Source organism: Poecilia reticulata, chromosome 12 (assembly GCF_904066995.2).
Source record: "Poecilia reticulata chromosome 12, P_reticulata-male-v2, whole genome shotgun sequence".
Taxonomy (NCBI): Eukaryota; Metazoa; Chordata; class Actinopteri; order Cyprinodontiformes; family Poeciliidae; genus Poecilia; species Poecilia reticulata.
The window spans coordinates 13,351,361-13,368,883 of NC_088841.1; the positions used below are offsets into that span (position 1 = coordinate 13,351,361).

Consider the following 17,523-nt stretch of genomic DNA (forward strand, 5'->3'; position numbering starts at 1 on the left):
TATCTGGGATTTCTCCTTAATTAATGTTTTGAAGTGACGCATGAAAGTATTAGCTTTTGGTGCCTTATGTGCTTGCGGGTGCAGAAGGGAGAATGAGAGACAGCAAGAGGATTTGTGTTGCAGAACTCGGTTTCGCTTTCAGTCGTCTTCAGTCTTTGGTGCAGACCAAACACAGTGATTACACTTGTTGGTCTGCAGCCCTCAGGCATCTCTTCACAACACGCCATACATATGATGTACTGCCAAGCTGGAACTGTTTTTTTTTTTTTTTTCTAATTTCTGTGGAAACTATAGTAAGGCAGGAGAGTAGATCTCCTTGATCAGGGAGCAATCAAAATCATAATTATGGCGTTTAATATAGAAAATGAAAAAATCATATTTACAAGATTGCTCATTTATTTGGAACCTAATTGATTTGACTCCAAACTTTCCAAGTCTTGACTTTGTACTTTTCTCCATTAAGTCTGGAGTCAAGTCCTTTACACAGGACTTGACTCCAGACTTGATTGGACAGAGTTGAGACTGTCTTGTGTCGTGCAAAACAATGACTTTGCCCCACCTCTGTCAATAGTTCTAAAGATGTTTGATGGGCTCAGTATGACATATTACCTTGCTGTTGTTAGCCACAGTTTTTGTGAAGATGCTGTATTAGAGGAATTCTCCTTGTACAGCCACTGGTTTGACACTGGGTGTATTCTGGTAAAACAAAGTGGAAGCACTTTTTGTTGATTCTTCATCTGTTTAAAGTCTCTTCTATTGCTTGCTTACAGTATTGGTTCTGTAGTATGAGATCTAAATTCAAACACTAAATATCTGTAGTGAAGCCAAATGCATTTGCAATAGATAACATACCCCACAAGCAAAGACAAACTTTTTATTTTATTTTATTTATTTTTTTATCCAGCACAAACATTGCTGTGTTTAAGCGGGTATGGAAGGGAGACTTATCCTTGATGAAGACGCTGCAAAAAGTTACATGTTCTATATTCTCCATCACAACAATAGTTCAGTCAATCAGAGTAATGAATGCAGTTAACTTTTTTGCAACAACTGTTGCTTTAGCTCTCTCAATTGAAGTTAACCCAACTTGACTAATAACTTGTGCTGCATAAACTTAAATTTTCACTTTGGAGCTCTCCCTCAAGAAACACCCTTACTGTTAAGTTAACAACTTAACTGCTTTAATTTTCTGTTTAAAGTAGTTTCACACCATAGACTAGTTGATAACAGTCCAACACTCATGCTTTGCAGAAACTGTATTAGGTGTAGCTGGCATGAAGCCATAGACTGTAGAGTGAAAACAGAGATCTGGTATTGAATACAGTCAGCTACTTCATAATTATGATTACCCAAATATGTGTTTTTTTTTACTGATATTTGTAAACAGATTGTAACATCCCTTGCATAAAATACACATTGAATTAACTTCAGGGGAAGAAGTTGTATTTATGTTGAGTAACTTAATTAAAAACATACAGTTCAACTCTAAGTCCTCATTATAATTTATGACTTAGCATATTGGAGAGCTGCCAGCGGAGCATTTGATTATGGCAGGTGCTATAATCCCATCAAGCTAATTTTTCTGTTTGCTATGGTTATTCTTTCAGTGTCACACACATATCTTCTGTAGCTTTGTTGCACAAATGGTTTTACTACATATTTTTGAATTTCCAGTTCAAACACTTTGATCTACTATGCAGTCCTTTTTTTCTCTCATTCACACACCCATAAGCGTGTCAGCAGCAATGCTGGAGTTTGGTGCCTTTTTGAGCTTCTGAGTAGAATTGAATCATGCTCACCCCACTGGAGTATGCTTGTAGATTACTGTAAAAAAAAATCAAATAAAATCTGATCTATTGTATGTTGAAACATGTTTGAACATCGTCAGTCTTGATTAATCTTAATGCTTTTCTGGTGGTGTACTCTGCACAGATAACACCAAAAAGGGCGGTAACGGAAGGGACTGATGTTTAACCAGCATTCATCTGATGACTTCAACAAGTTGTCTATTTTTATCCAAGCTGCCCATCTCTACTTTCCTTGCATATGGTCACCAAAGCTCTTCTTTGTATGTTCAAATGTGCGTAGCATCCAGCTATATTACATTTTGGAACCAGCAGAGATGATTTGGAGCTGGTGTGTCTGTGTATGGTTGTGTGTTTCTCTCCCTTTTTTTTTCCTTCAGCAGAGCAGTTCATGAAGCATGAAATTAAACTCTGAACCTATGTAAACGTTATACTTATTGACAACTGATTTGAAATTCATTTTAACTGTGGTCTTCATCATTTATTGACTTTGTAACAAATTTAAAACCAATTTTAGTTTTGTGTTTTGAGTTGGAGAGAAAGATGGAAAGTGTGAAAGAGGGAAAGAAATTGTCCATTTGCACTCTTTGTTCACAAGATTTACAACTGTTCCTTAAAGAAACACTCATTACCTTTGTGTATAAGGAAATGTTCTTGCTCAGAATTGTGTTCAATAGCTGTGTGGTTGAAATTCACTGGAGAGCTGTGCAGTTTTTACACAGCTAATGAACAGTTATGGAACAATATTTATTGGTGTATTTGCAGAAGGCTGGAAAGATTTACAACGGTGTACTAGTCATGGCTCTCTATCCTGACTGAGAGAAGCTTTGAAAGGAGCCGCTGAAGTGCTCCTTTGCTTAACAAAGGTCATTACGATGAAATTGAACTGACCTGTTGTGCATGTGTGGATGGGGTGACTGCACACAGTTTAAATGAGTCACTACGTGCAACACAGACAGATGTATAGCAGGTCATACTATTGATCTAATGATCAAAATGATCAAAAGAGCTTCTGAACTTTATGAAATCAATGAGTTAGTGGTTTGAGTATGCAGACATTTTGATCTTTGGTTAAAGTACTTCACTGAAAATTATTGGTGGTGGATACTTCAAGTTCTATTATCCATCCAAAACCACACAACCTTAATGCGACTATAACTACAGTAGCAGGATGTCACTACGGTCACAGTTAGTTATGGACTAAGGGTTTGTAATCAAATTTGTGGTGCCTAAAAGCTGAATGTTGCTTCCATGATTAATTATAAGATAAATTTGTCACCATACAAAATCCAGCCAAACTTTTATGCTGCATTGTAAATAGGGTGAATTTTAAGCTAAATTTAAAGATGTATTTATGCACAATAAGCGTACAGCTTGCCCAGAATTAACCATACCCAGAGATTTGGTCTTAAAGTTTTCATTCAACTGAAAATATCGCTACTGATTTAAAAATTGCATCTTACAAAAAATAATCGTGGATTGTACAAGGATTTCACTTTTTGATCAAATTTACACAAAATATTGCCTGGTGAAAACCATTTGAATCAGTAATCAGTGGAATAGATTGCACTAGCACTACATCAATTAAAAGTTTCAACAATCTTGTACCAAAAGATTTTTATTTATTCATTTTTATTATTAATGTAACAATCTAAGACTGACACAGGGTGCCCATGTTTAAAATTTAACCCAAATGCTCTTCGTTCATTGCAACAATAACATTTTATGTGCACATGAAAATGTCTAAAAGAGAAAACGTTTGGTAATTTGTTACTGTACAAATGACCAAATTTACTAATGTCAGTGTTTGAGGAGCCACATACGATCTAAAAGGCCAGCAAGTCAGGATAGTCATCCTGTCAAAATTAGTTGCATTTTCAGTTTTTATGTCCCAACAGTCTAAATCACATATTTATCTGCACAATTTACACACAGGAAGAAGTTAGCTCAAACCAGTTTATTGTAATGCAACTAATGCAACACATTTTTAGATGTACATTTTATATTTAGCTGAGTTTTAAAGGCTAGCCAATGTTTATTCATGCATTTTTTTTTTCATTCCTTGTTTTAAAATTTTCAACTAATGGTGCATATATTAGTTTTTTTCTGCACAAGCTCACTGTCAAGGGGGGTAAAAACTTCTTGCATCTAAAATGATAACCTGGCACACCTTTTCAGCAAACACCTAACTAAAATCCCTGAGTGGGTTTCACACACTTTTCTATTTGCTTATTAGCTCCAAATAGCCAAATAGACTCTTGATTCTAGTGAGATGCAATAAAAAAAGACTTTGAAATGAGTGCAGCCAACAAATACTCAGCTCACTGAAGTACATGAGGCAAGTGGTGGCTTGTTAAACCTCCCACCTTTTCAAATCCTTTCTCTCCCTTTAAACTGGTAGCTGCTCATAAATTTCAGTTGTAAAATGTGTCAACAGCACTTATACTGCAACGCGCTCTATAATAATATTCATCATGCCAATGTTTCATTTTGTATGAAATTGAATTGTGTGTGGACGTTTGTTTGTGTGCGTGCTTTCATTTGCTGAATGGTTAAAGTCCAACTGTAGGCAAAATGGAATTGATTTTTTTTTCTAACATAAAGAAACAGAACTGAAGTAGACTGGGATAGAGGGGAGTAATGAGTGAAAGAAGCAGAGGCAAGAAAAGCCACACCAGAGTATCATCTGCCTGTATCAATCCTCCAGACCACTCAGGTCTTCTGGGTTTAACCTATTCTGCACCCCCAGAACCAGAACCGAACACGGAGAAGCAGAATTCAGCTTCTGTGCACCACAAATCTGGAACAAACTTCCTGAAAACTGAAAAAACAACTGAAACGCTGAGTTCCTTTTGATCAAGGCTAAAAGCTCACTTGGTTAGAGCTGGTCTTGACCCATGAAAAAAGGGTGATGTTGGCAACCGTGGTAGGAGTTCGTCCCTCAATTGATGAATTGTCGGTTCCTGCTCTGCCTGCTTTGTTGTTGTGTTGCTCTCTGCTGTCGGGTCCTTGAGCAAGACACTTCACCCGCCTTGCCTGCTGTTGGTGGTCAGAGGGCCTGGTGGCGCCGGTGCATGGCAGCCTCCCTCTGACAGACTTCCCCAGAGTGGCTGTGGCCACCATCCAGTAGCTTGACACCATCGGTGTGTGAATGTGTGTGTGAATGTGTGAATGCCTGACTGTAGTGTGATGCACTTTGGGTTGATATGGACTTGATGAAGCTCTTAACATTTACTATTTTACATAAACATTGACACATTGAGATGGGACATATTTAATATGTCTTGGTGAGTTCAAGGATGGCACTTGACAAAGTGTAATGTCTGTTTTCACAGTTTTCACTGGTTTCACAGTTGGTGATTGCATGATTGTTGCTGAAATGTGCTGTACAAATAAACTTGATTGCTTTTTAAAAGGAGACAAACTGACCTGGATAAAACAAGAAAAACTACCCGAGTCTGCCTTTTTGTCGCTCTGATTTTATGATTTGCAGTTCTGAATCTCTTTGGCTGATGTAGCATGGAGTGCCTCAGGCCTACCTATGTGATTCTGACTCCAGAAGGCTGTTTTTGTGCCTGTTTGCAATTTCAAAGCTCTATTACTCATGTCAATCTGACTGGTTCACATCAAACCTACAAGGAATTTAGGCAACCCTTTACATTAACCTTGATACCAGCAAGACTTGTGCACCTGTCCACAGTTATATAAGTACTAAAATCTCTAAAATCATTTTAATGTTGCCAGTAAAAATAAGTCTTTTTGACTTTTCATGCATTCCTTCATACTGCCTCTTATGCACAAGAAATTACAATTTCCAGCCCTTTTGTTTCCTTTGTAAATTATGCCAATGTGTCCTGCTCAGTAAAGTGAAGTCATAGCAAAGGTCAACTGATATACACAAATTATGCCACCTATTTTAATCTACCACCCAAGCTTGTATCTGGTTGTCTGTTTCTGAATAGGGTGATCTTTTCCATTCCCTTTGTTGTTATGTGCCATACCAAAAAAGAAGAAGAAAAACACCCAAGCACCTTTTTTACATTGTGTCACATTACAACTGCAGACTTTAATGTATTTTTAGGGATTTGCTATAAACCAACACAAAGTGAAATGTTTGACGTTTTCTCACAAAAAATATGTGAGAAGTGGGACATGCATTTATTTTGAGTTTCCTTTATTCTGACATTAGCAGTCAGGAAAGGGTTACAAAGCCATTTCTTAGGTTCTGGGATTTGAATGAACCACATTAAGAGCCCAATATTCACTAATGGAGAAAATGTGGAACAGTGATAAGCTTTTTCAGGAGTGGCCTGCCAACCTGTCAAGAGTACACTGCAAAAAGTCCCCTTTCAAAAACAAGAAAAAAAAGTACAAAAATAGGGTATAATTTTCTTAAAATAAGAAAATTATCTGCCAACAGAACAAGAAAATTTATCTTGTCAAGATTTTCTAAAACAATAAAAAATATCTCACCAAGATAAACCTACAATATCTTAAAATTAGTGTATTTTTACTTAAAACAGGCCAATTTTACTTATACGAGTAAGATATATTATCTTATTTTAAGAAAAATTATCTCAAGTAAAGAAAATGTTACTTGACACTGAATTTCTTAAAATAGCGTAAAATTTTCTTATTTAAGAAAAATGTTCTATGTATTAAGAAATAAATCTCATATATTCTATTTGTATTAGTAAAATTGGCTTGGAGTATACTCCAAGAGCCCATTGCTGATTCATCAGAGGTCACAAAAAAACCCCATAATAACATCATATACACAGCAGACCTCACTTGCCACAGCTAAAACGATTCTTCACGATTCAGCAACAAGTCATGTAGGGATCAGACTGAAACAAGCTGGAGTGAGCAAGAAAACACAGCACATTTGGTGGTTGTACTGTGAAGTTAGGAAAAGTTCAATTCATAGGAACACTTGTGCAAGACTCTGTAATTGTGTTGATGAAGCCAAAGAAACGTTGTGTGCAACATATAAACATAATCAGCTAGATATACAAAGTTTTCCCAACTAGCAGAACACATGCTCATTTAATCTACGTACAGTTAATACTGTTCAGTTTAAATGTAATGTCATGACACTTGGTGCCATTTTTACAAACTGTCGGCAATTGATTAAAATGTCTATAACTCATAGTAAAACGTGTGAATCTCCAGAAGCCCTATCTGTCTGCAAGTTTTTCCTACTTTAGCGTTTAAAGATTTTAGTTCCAGTAATAAAAACTATAAAACCTGCAAACAAGAGACTTCATGACATGGTCATAAATCAAAGACGGTCAAAGCAGAAACTGCACTTCACCCTTAGGTTACACACAAATGATTAAGTTTATGTTTTTGCTATTATTTCAAATGGCTTTCCCTGGAGACACAATTCTTTCCTTGTTGTAATTTGTGGCTTCCCCTGAATCTCTACATCTCCTTTTCCTTCTTGGGGGCGGTATACTTTTTCCACTCCACCAGCTGACCCAAAACTGAATCAGTATTATCTGTGGACTCTGCTGATGCAATATGTGAGGGATAATTCCATGTCTGAGCCCATTTTGATCACACTACCCCAAAGTTTATTCAATAAGTCATCATCACATAGAGCCATTACCCTGAAACTGGAGTCATGTTTGCTAAAAGAATTGCAAATGCATACAGTTCAGCTTGAACATTTCAGAAATAGCGCTGTTGATTTGATTAAAGTCTTCAGTTTAGGCATGGAGATATGGATGAATCTGAGGAAAGCTAAGTTCAGAAATGATTTAATTATTTTAAGCTGTTTCTCTTAAGTAACAAGCTGGACTTTTATGCACAGTCATTGTAAAAATAAAATTGCAATTGTAAGGTTTTGATGTGGACATTTTCTGGTCTGCATGTATACATGCAGCCATAAATGTGTACATGCATGCATATACATGTCATCAGAATAATCAGATTACAGCTGAGTAGAAAGACTTACTAACTCCTAGAAATAAGGCACGAACTTAGACCTAAAGGCTTGTCATGAAGCTGTAATAAATAGGCAACACTTAAAATGGGTAAGGTTAATTATATGAGCTAGACGTAGCTAGTGAGTGAGAGACAGACTACAGTATGTCATTGTACTACCACAATGTGTTTAACCATCTTCCTACGCAGAAGATTATTAGCTTTTGCTATGCAGACTGAACTCATCACCTCATCCCTTTGCTTTTCCTTAGCTCATCATCTAGCTAATTATTCTCACTACAGGGAATGTTACAAAGGAGAACATCCTTTTATCTCCTGTGGACTTTCTGTTCTTTCATAAACTGTGCATGTGTGTGTTCTGTGCTGGTCTCACTGCTAGACTCGGTGTTTGCTGCTTTACTTTTCAGTTAGCTCTTTTATGGTGATAGACCAGTTAGGCAGGTAACCATGGTTATGTAAATGATGACCAACTGGGTCATTCACTTGAAAGGTTCGTATGGCCCCGTCCGCATATGTGGAGAATAAGCCAGCAGATGCCCAGGCATATTATTTATTTATTTCTGTTACTTTTTACATGACCTACAAACTTTTCATTGTGTCACTCCCATGCCCTAAAGTTTTGTGTGCTTTTCCTGACATGCTACTGTGCAGGATCCACTTTTAAATGAAATCTGCACACATAATCAACACTTTTTCTTTTTTTTTTTTTGTAATTTCAACCCATCTGTCTCTGCAACCTGGCAACTCACAATCTGATTCAAGAGGCATCTGCACTGCTGCTTGATCAGGCAAGATGGCAGCTGAATGATAAATGGATTAGTTACTATTGAGCTACTGTGGCTTAGTTTACAAAAACAGTACATACACGTGACTACAAATTATACATAATGCTTATTAAATTGATATGACAGATAATTGCAGTTTAGCTCCAGGCACTTTCTTGCACTTTAAACATTTGCCACATTCAAACAGCTTACTGCCCTGCAAACAGCTCATTATTAAAGAAAGACACATGAAAGACTGCTTTAAGTGTGTTTACTCACTTTGATCATTGAAATGTACAGCTCCTGTTAAATCTGTAGACACTGCATGTTTGCTGGTAGTTTATAAAACTGTAGTAATAACAATATAAAACCTTAAAATAACATGATAAAAGAGTAAATACTAAACAAATTGTTTGTCCAATGTCACACCATAAAAAATTACTTATCTGTTGTGTGAGACAAGAAGGCACTGGCATTCAATTTTGGAGTTAAAATAGGTGTTTTATGGAGCTTCTAACAAAACAAATACCAGCACAGTAGATAACGGCAGACAAAATGACTTTGAAAGATTTTTGAAATAATGTTATCTCTGGGAAACTTAAAGAAAGAATGATGTGTCTTTTTAATGGGATTCTCTTGTGTACACATGCTTCTGTTTAGCCTTAGTGGTATAGCTGTTTGCCGTTTTTTTTTATAGAACGGAGCTTCACAGAGACTACTGTTGAGAGAGAAATTTTTTATTTTTATTTTAAATCAAAGTAACTAAAGAAGTTGGTTAAGAAAAATATTGTAATAAGGGAAGGAAATGCTGATAGTAAGTGAAATGATGGCTGGCATATTTCCAAAGTGATTTGTACCTTGGTTTAAATGGGTTCCTGTGTGTTTATTTGTCAAAGCTGTACACTACCCAGGTACCAGGATCTTTCTGTCATGTGTATTATAAATGTACACAAACACACATTGTTTTCTTGTTTTAGATTAGTTATATTAAATAGTCTATCCTAAATGTCAGAATAAGAGTTTTTTTTATTTTTTATTTTTTATTTAAACTGTTATTTTCTTCAAATTCAGAACTTTACATTAACTAAGATGAATTTATCTTAAGGTAATTTGTCAAAGTCTCTATGATTGCGTTTTGACTCTGCAAGCTTCTTCACATTTTGGTTACACGGAGGCGCATCTCTGGATGTATTTCAAAGCCACATCTCAACTATACCGCTTCCTCGTGTGACCTAATGGGAGAAATCAAAACAAATCAACCAAGAAATCAAAAACATAATCAGTCACTGTTAAAAGCCTGATTAATCCCACGGGTGTAATTTACACATTGTTTGAAAGTGCCACATTTATTGGTTCAAACAAGTATGAAGACCAGAACTAACATTTTAAATGCATAAGGTCCACAAAAAACTTATAAACATTAAGACTATAAAATAAATCATAGATTGAAACTCCTTGATGTGATAGAACAAATAAATTAATTAATTATTATATGCTAATTTAAACCAACACATCTTTTCCACTCAGATGTGCCAAACTGTATTTTTTTAATATGTGGGAAAAACCCATAGAATAGTAACAAATAAGACCAGATCTATGCCAAAACATAAAATTTTATTTTAAACATTCAAGCTTTACATCCTTGACAGGAACATTTGTTGTTGATTTCATCAAAGAAAGTGTTCAAGCTAGTTGCTATAAAAAAAAATAAATGTTGTGCAGCAAGATAGACAAATGCTTGTCATCGCTGTTATAACATTATAAATCAAAACCTGTGGAGCTGTGATAACTTTGTTAAATTCAAGATGCCTCTCTAACTACAACACTGCAAAGACCATATTAGTCTTGAAGTAAAGGAGTTGCGACATACTGCTGTGTTGGTGTTTTGCTGCAGGAGAAATGGATGCACGTCACAAAATACATAATGAGGAAAGAACATAAAGACACAATTAAGACATCAATGGAGTGAAACGAGCACATTTAATTGTATGTGTGTCCAAGCAACGTCTAATTGACTACTAAACACTTTTTTAAAATGGCCATATTTGGTAGACTGTTTTTGTAAATTTGTAAATGTCAGTGCCACATCCTGCCAGTGGGTAGTGTGCAAAGGTATGAAATGCAGTGTAGCCTGTATCAGCTGTTACAATTGGTACTTTTTATGATAAAGCCCCGTTTTACACCACCGCTGAACTCTTTCCCAAGTGGATTGGTTGACAAGAGCAAACACTCGCTGATGAGCTGCGATCACAGCAGTAAATCTCTAGGAAGCTTTTCTTCTTTCTTTTGTTGTCTATACAAACTGTGAAGACTTGGCTTACTTCCTGTGTTACCTTTAAAACTTGTAAAATACAAACAAAAATCGGTTCCATATGAGATTAAATCAATGTGATCAATTCAATGCACTTCTTTTTTCGTTTGCTGTTCCATTTGAAGTCACAATGCATACTATATTACTTTTTAAATTATTTTTAAAATCAAGAACCAATGTCTGTTAAGCACATGAATTAATCTAAAAATCCATCTAGGTCTTGAATGGCTTGAGATATTAAAAACCAACATTTCTTTGATGTTTTGAGGTATTTTAAATTGTATTCAGCATTAATATGCACACAGTCAAATGTTCGAGCAAATCTAAATTTTATATTTTACTTCCTAGCTTAAGGATGCTGAGACATTTCTAAAAGGGATATTTTTAATGGAATCTAAATGTCTGACCTCCAAGAAAAAAATAAATAAAATACAGCAAATTATTGGGCATCCAACTATTGCTGGGAAAATAAATATCCTTGTAGGTTCTTTTCATTTTTTGTGAAATAGTTTTAAATAAATTAAATTTGTTCTGTATAAAATATAAAATTTAACACTTATTTCAGCTTTGTGAACATCCAGTCTGCTGACCCTGTGACGCCAGGCCCGAGTTTGCTCCTCTTCCCTCGTTTTCTGCTCCCACCAACTCTGTGAGCATGTTCTAACACGATGCATAAATTCAGAACCAATTTTACACCACATTGACTGAGCTCCACTTTCCAAACAGCCGTACTGGAGCACTTGAATCCTACTCAACTCTCATCCAGTAGAAGTGCACCAGACCAAGAGACTGACTCTAGCTTCCAGTACAGACTTTCTACTCAGACTTAATAAAACTTTTAATCATGCCCAAAATCTTTATGATGCAGGCAATTTTTCATAAGCCATTGCACATCATTTAATGGAGTGAAAGAGAGAAGTATTTCATCTGGCATTTGTTATCAACACACACAGAGAGGAAAATAAGTATTTGAGACATCACAGATTTTTTTTTTCTTCCAAGTTTGCCGACTAGCAAATAAGCCAGGTTTATTTGTAAGGCATATTTCAGCAACAAGGCAGTTCTAATGCTTTACATAATAAAAACACAACCCAATAATCAATTATGAAGCATCAAACATTAAAATTAGTCAAATGACATCATTAAAATAATAATCATCATCAGATATACATCAAATTACTCCCTATTGCAGTTATCATTAATAATCAGAGGCAAGTAACTAAGTTTTTTTTTTTTTTGTCCTGTTTAAAAAAATCTAGGTGTTTCAGCATTTTTGCAATTTTCTAGAAGTTTAATCGAGATTAGTGGAGCAGGAAACTGAATGTTGCTTCTCCGTGTTTGGTTCTCACTCTATTGATGCAGAGTAGACAAGAACCAGAAGATCTGAGTGGTCTGCAAAGTTGTTGATACAACTAAAAGTCTCCAATGTATTTTGGTGCTGAACCATTTAGTGATTTATGAACCAACATAAGCATTCTTCTACTTGGATCTTTGAGAAGCTGATTGTGAGCATGTCAGGACCTGATCTTGCTCTTTATATTCCAGCCTTTCTTTCTTAGTTTCTTAATCGAATGATTGATTCTCCACATAAACATCAAAATTCTCACTGTCTGTCTCAGATTCTGGCTGTGAGTTTCCCCTCTTCATCTTCCAGCCGCCCAAAGCTGAGGCTCAGTTGCCTATTGCATATTCATTCATTGCATCATTCTTTCACATACAAAGCAAAACCAGTACATTACATACAAATTGCAAATTTGTATGTAATTTTCCAAACTTTCTGACAGCTCATTGTTTTTCCCCATGCATTGTTTTTCTCCACTCCCTCTTCTCATTGATATTCTTTTTGTCATTACTTGCAACTTTACTCTGTTTCTCAGCAACAAATGCAAAAGATACTTTTTGGCTGAATATGTGAAATTTCCAATAGCATTTTATTTTCATTTTTTATGCTTGCAAGCTCATTCATTTTCACATTCCCAGAATAGCCAGTTCCAATTTTTTTTTTTTTGATATTCTGAAAAAAGACGGTTTAATTATTTTGGCTTAACTCTGCATTTACTTGGCCTATTTAAACAATAAAAAAAAAATTATGTGTTGTTTATAATCTGCACTTTAGGCAGAAGTTGAAAACATATTTTCCCCTTTTGTGCTGATACAAACACAAGCACACATAAATGAATATCCAGAGCCAATCCAGAGACATTTCTATAGTATACACTCTATGAATGGAGAAGGCACATTTACACTATTCTTGCAAAATTACTTACTTGCATTCTTTCTCACACACACTCTGCAGAAAGTTGGTGACTTCTCTGAACTTCATGGATCCCCTGACCTCACTCCGTAATGTTTTGTGGCCTACCATTTTCTGACTGAAATTGTGTCATTCCGTAAAAGCACTCAGCATATCTAGGTCATTGATTTTATTTTATACATGTCTTTGGAAGTGTTTAGAAAACATGAGCCAAAACTTTTGGCAATTTAGTTGAATTCCTCGTGTTTTGCAACTTTTATTAATTATTAATTTAGTTTTTACTTCTGCCATTGTTATTGTCAGTATTAGGTATATAATTACTATCATTATATATTTTTTTTATTTGTTAATTTTTTTACACCTCCTTTTTCATCTATCTCTTCGCAGTTTGCCATCATCTGTCTAGTCTGCTGACTCGATGACGAATGGCCAGTCATACCAATAATTTAATAAATTATTCCGCACAGTAGAGTCAGTGTCTTATTTCTCCCCTTTTGTGGAGCTAATTCACCTATATTTCCAATTTGACTGACAGAGACTATCAATAACATACAGTCTATTTGTAAATTACAACACTTTAGAAAAATTCATAATAGCAGACAGATATTTCCAAACCTTTATTTCTGTTAATTATGATATTTTTTTTGTTTGCAGGTAGTAAAAGCAACATTTAGGAGTCGGCTATTTCATTAGACTAATAAAAGGCAATAAAACTCTTTTTAATACCTACTTAAAGAAGGTTATTTGCAAAAGGTACCTTTAATAAGACAAACAAGTCTCGTTCGGATACATGATTTACTGAGTGTGATTGCATATGATACTGTTGAATTTTAAAGGAAACTGGAGCATATATAATAGAGAATTAATGATCGAATTTGAGGGTCTGTTTTTTTTTTTTTTTTCCCACACCAGAAATAAATACATTATGCCTAAACTTTATTTATATTGCATTTCAATAAGCTTTAGGATGGCTTTTAACTGCTTTAGAGAATTGAATTATCTTTCAGAGACTTTAAGAGCTTACAAATCCTCAGAATGGCAATTATCACTTTGAGGCAGCCCCCTGTGAGAATCGGTTAAAAAAGACTGCATGTTTTGATGCTTCGCTGGCATATCGGTGTAAACAAAGTTTCTCACATCTTCTGTCTTGCTGTCACCTCATCGCGGATGTGCTCTCAGGCACATGAACATCCTCCACAGATGTGACACAATGTGATTAGAAAATTGAGCTCCAGAGACACAAGGCTCCCCAATCAAACTAGGAGGGACTTGAAAAGAGTCAAAAATCAAAACTCTTAACAATTAATCTGCAATTTTGTCACCACAATTATGCAGTGTTGGTTCTTTCTCTACATGACACCTAAAAGAGGAAGCTTAGGATGATTTCTCATGGCCACACAAGTTGAGTCTGGTTAATAAGGTTCTTTTCCCCTGTTTTTCTCTCAACTTTTCTTCGGCAGTGACTGGAGGTGTGTATGGTCCCCAAGAGGAATCGAGTTCAGAGCCTGAAGATGACAATCAAATGAAGTTTTACACAGAGCAGAACAGAGGACGAAGGCGCAGTAAAGGTAAGGAAGGAAAATACAGATGTTTTTTTTCTCTGAACCTTGTGATGAATGCCATATGTTAAACTCCTCACTGTGCACAGTGAGGGGGTTTTCTGTACTCGCTGAGAATGCAATGAAATCTAAAAAAAAAATTGGGGATTAGAAAAACAGTAAAGTGTGCTTAAAAATAAATGAATTCTAATGTTGGAGTGGCTGGATATGAAGGGGAATAATGATATATATGGCATACAGAAAAGAGAAATGAGCCAAGACATTTTTGGAATTGTCAGCATAGCTTGAAATAGGAAGGAGTTCTGCACACTCCCTGCGGTGTGTAAAGTGCTATTTTATAGCACAGCCAATGACACTCAAAGGAGATGTATGAGCTGATGTAAATGGAGTTTCTGTGATAATGAAACTTAAGTCAAATGACTTGGACCGTAAACGTGTTTTTAACTTCCATGACATGTAATACTGAAGACTGTATTGGACGAGGATATCCATATTCAAGGCCTAGAGGAAATGTAACTCATAGTTTGCGTGTGTGTGTGTGTGTCTGTTGTCCTCCTGAATATCAACATATAGCTGGTTAAAAACCAAGCATGTAAATAAATAACAATTATACTTCATAAAGAATCTAGTAAAGCAAAATCTTAACTAGTTTGGCTATATATGGTCACAGATCATCATGTACAAATAATATTTAAATAAAATCCTTAGCTTTGCTTCATTTAAGCATAAGACAAATAATTTTGCAATAAATAGTTATGTATTAAAATAACATAGACTCAGCTAAGTAGTGATAAGATAAAATCAATGGGTATTAAATGAGACATAACATTTTTATTATTTATTTTTATTTATTTATTTTTTTTATGTTTCTTTCTACAGTGGTCGGAGTGGGACTGTAAAGGTTTCTACTTAACCTGGCTCATTTTATGAATTACTTATTGAATGTAATAAGGTTGCCTTCCCTGCTTTTAGTAATTAAAGTTACACTACTTCATTTCTCCACTACAATTTCAGCTTCTATAAGTTATCCGTAGATAATTTATTTTTGCGCTTGATTTATTTGTAATTGAGCCAGTCACCCATTAAAACACATCCTCCAAAAGACTTAATAATAAGTTGATAAAAGTATGGTCTATTCTCATTGGCATTCTGAACACCTTTGAAAATCTAAACACCATGACTGGGAAACTGTGCAGACAGAGGCGTTTAGCATATAGGAGGGCCCGTGGCACAGAATTTAAACAAGCATTATGTTCGTCCTTGTGTTATAGTGTTGATGCAGCCGTACCAAGGACAAACATGTTAAGCCAAAGTGTGTGAATGCAGCTAATTAGCTGTGGCAAACGCTGCATATATTTCCTTTACAAGCACATTTTTCCTTGTTTAACCTGAAAAATGTGTAGAAACATGGTGATATTGTTTATTAACTACTGTGAAAAATAAGTAGGATCAATTATGCACGATTAAATACTAATTTCTGATATCACATGAGGGAGCTGATCAGATTTATTTTGTTCGTGCCCATTAGTATTTTTCTTGCTATTCTTTCTGTTCATTTGCAAATTTTTAATTAAACATCTACTTTAAAAAGATGTCTACTTGTGTGTTTTTTTGTTTTTTTTACGGTTGTATAAAGGGGTTTGAGCCACATGTGGAAACCTTGGGTGGAGTTTAGCTAAATTTGGCAACACCGAAATTCGAGGAAGCAGTTTGTAAAGAAGACCTATTCATGCTGAAATGGGAGCATTTTATTACTAAAAGTCTTAAGTGGTTATTTTGAGTTGCTTATTAAACATAGACTCTGGGTAATATATTTTCTTGATGTGTGCTAAGTCCCAACAATGTTAACTGCTGCATCACTCACTACTGCCAAACATGACAACCAGGCAATCAGTTTTGATTAATAAGCTTGGTGATGGTTGGAGCAAAACTATTACCTAAATATAAAGGATTTAACTCAAATGCACTCTAATCCTTTTACAATCCAACTAAACTAAAATCATATTTGCTCATCTGCTATAATGTTCAATAATGTCAGGTAATGCTTAATTTTCGTACCTTTTGTGATGTCATCCAAGTAATGCAACATTTATTTCATTTTTTTTTTTTTTTACCTTTGGTATGATTCAACAATATTGGTTTAAAAATCCAGGTTTTATTACCTGGCTGTGTTTATTATTCATGTATTCATATTTATTACTATTTATCACCTCACTTTTTTTTATTAAAGAAAAAACACTAATTTACACACAAAGTAAAATAAATGACTACATTCATTATTTAATTAGCTTTCATATTCAACGGATAAAAAAACATTGTAGAAAATACTTTGATGTGGGAATGAAGTGGTCATCAAATAATGATAAATGCATTTTAAATCAAACAGCTTGTTTCCTCGTCAACCCTTAATACATTAGTTTTTGCATTCCTGAATGGTTTACTGTGAGTGGGAGAATAAACGTGGTTGGTTTTTGCCCACGTTGGAAGTGTTTGCCGCCGTGAGCATACATTCTTTACTCCACTCAGTAAGCTTTTACAGTAATTGAGGGACCCCTTCAGAACCTCACTGCCAGCGCTCCGACCCCGAAGGATTAACTGCACTTCCTCCTCTGATGGAGGCAGCTGTTGTTTCTGTAATCTTAAATTTGTCTCCACAGCTTTAACCTTGTGCTGCACTTTACTACCTCTGGACTCCTGTCAAGGTTTCCGTCATTGTAAATTTAATTGGTCATTTATATTTAAAAAAATGTTTTGTTTTGTTTTTTGTTTTTTAATAGATCTCTTTGATGTGTCACTAATTCAATGAGTTTGAATTAGTTTTTTTTTTTTCTAATGGAATTACAAGCATAATTTTAACCATTGTTAGTTTGAATATAATTTC

At 35.2% G+C, this 17,523-nt stretch overlaps 1 protein-coding gene and 1 long non-coding RNA gene across 2 annotated transcripts in view; one reads left to right on the top strand and one right to left on the bottom strand.

The window, feature by feature from the left end:
* The window catches only part of astn2 (astrotactin 2), a 271,553-nt gene that overhangs the window by 99,958 nt on the left and 154,072 nt on the right, over positions 1-17,523 (top strand). Inside the window, exon 5 of the mRNA XM_008424385.3 lies at positions 14,544-14,651. Coding sequence (XP_008422607.2) covers positions 14,544-14,651 — 108 coding nt within the window. The remainder of the gene's footprint in view (positions 1-14,543; positions 14,652-17,523) is intronic.
* The window catches only part of LOC103473833 (uncharacterized), a 56,795-nt gene that overhangs the window by 2,730 nt on the left and 36,542 nt on the right, over positions 1-17,523 (bottom strand). The gene's annotated exons all lie outside the window — the stretch shown is intronic.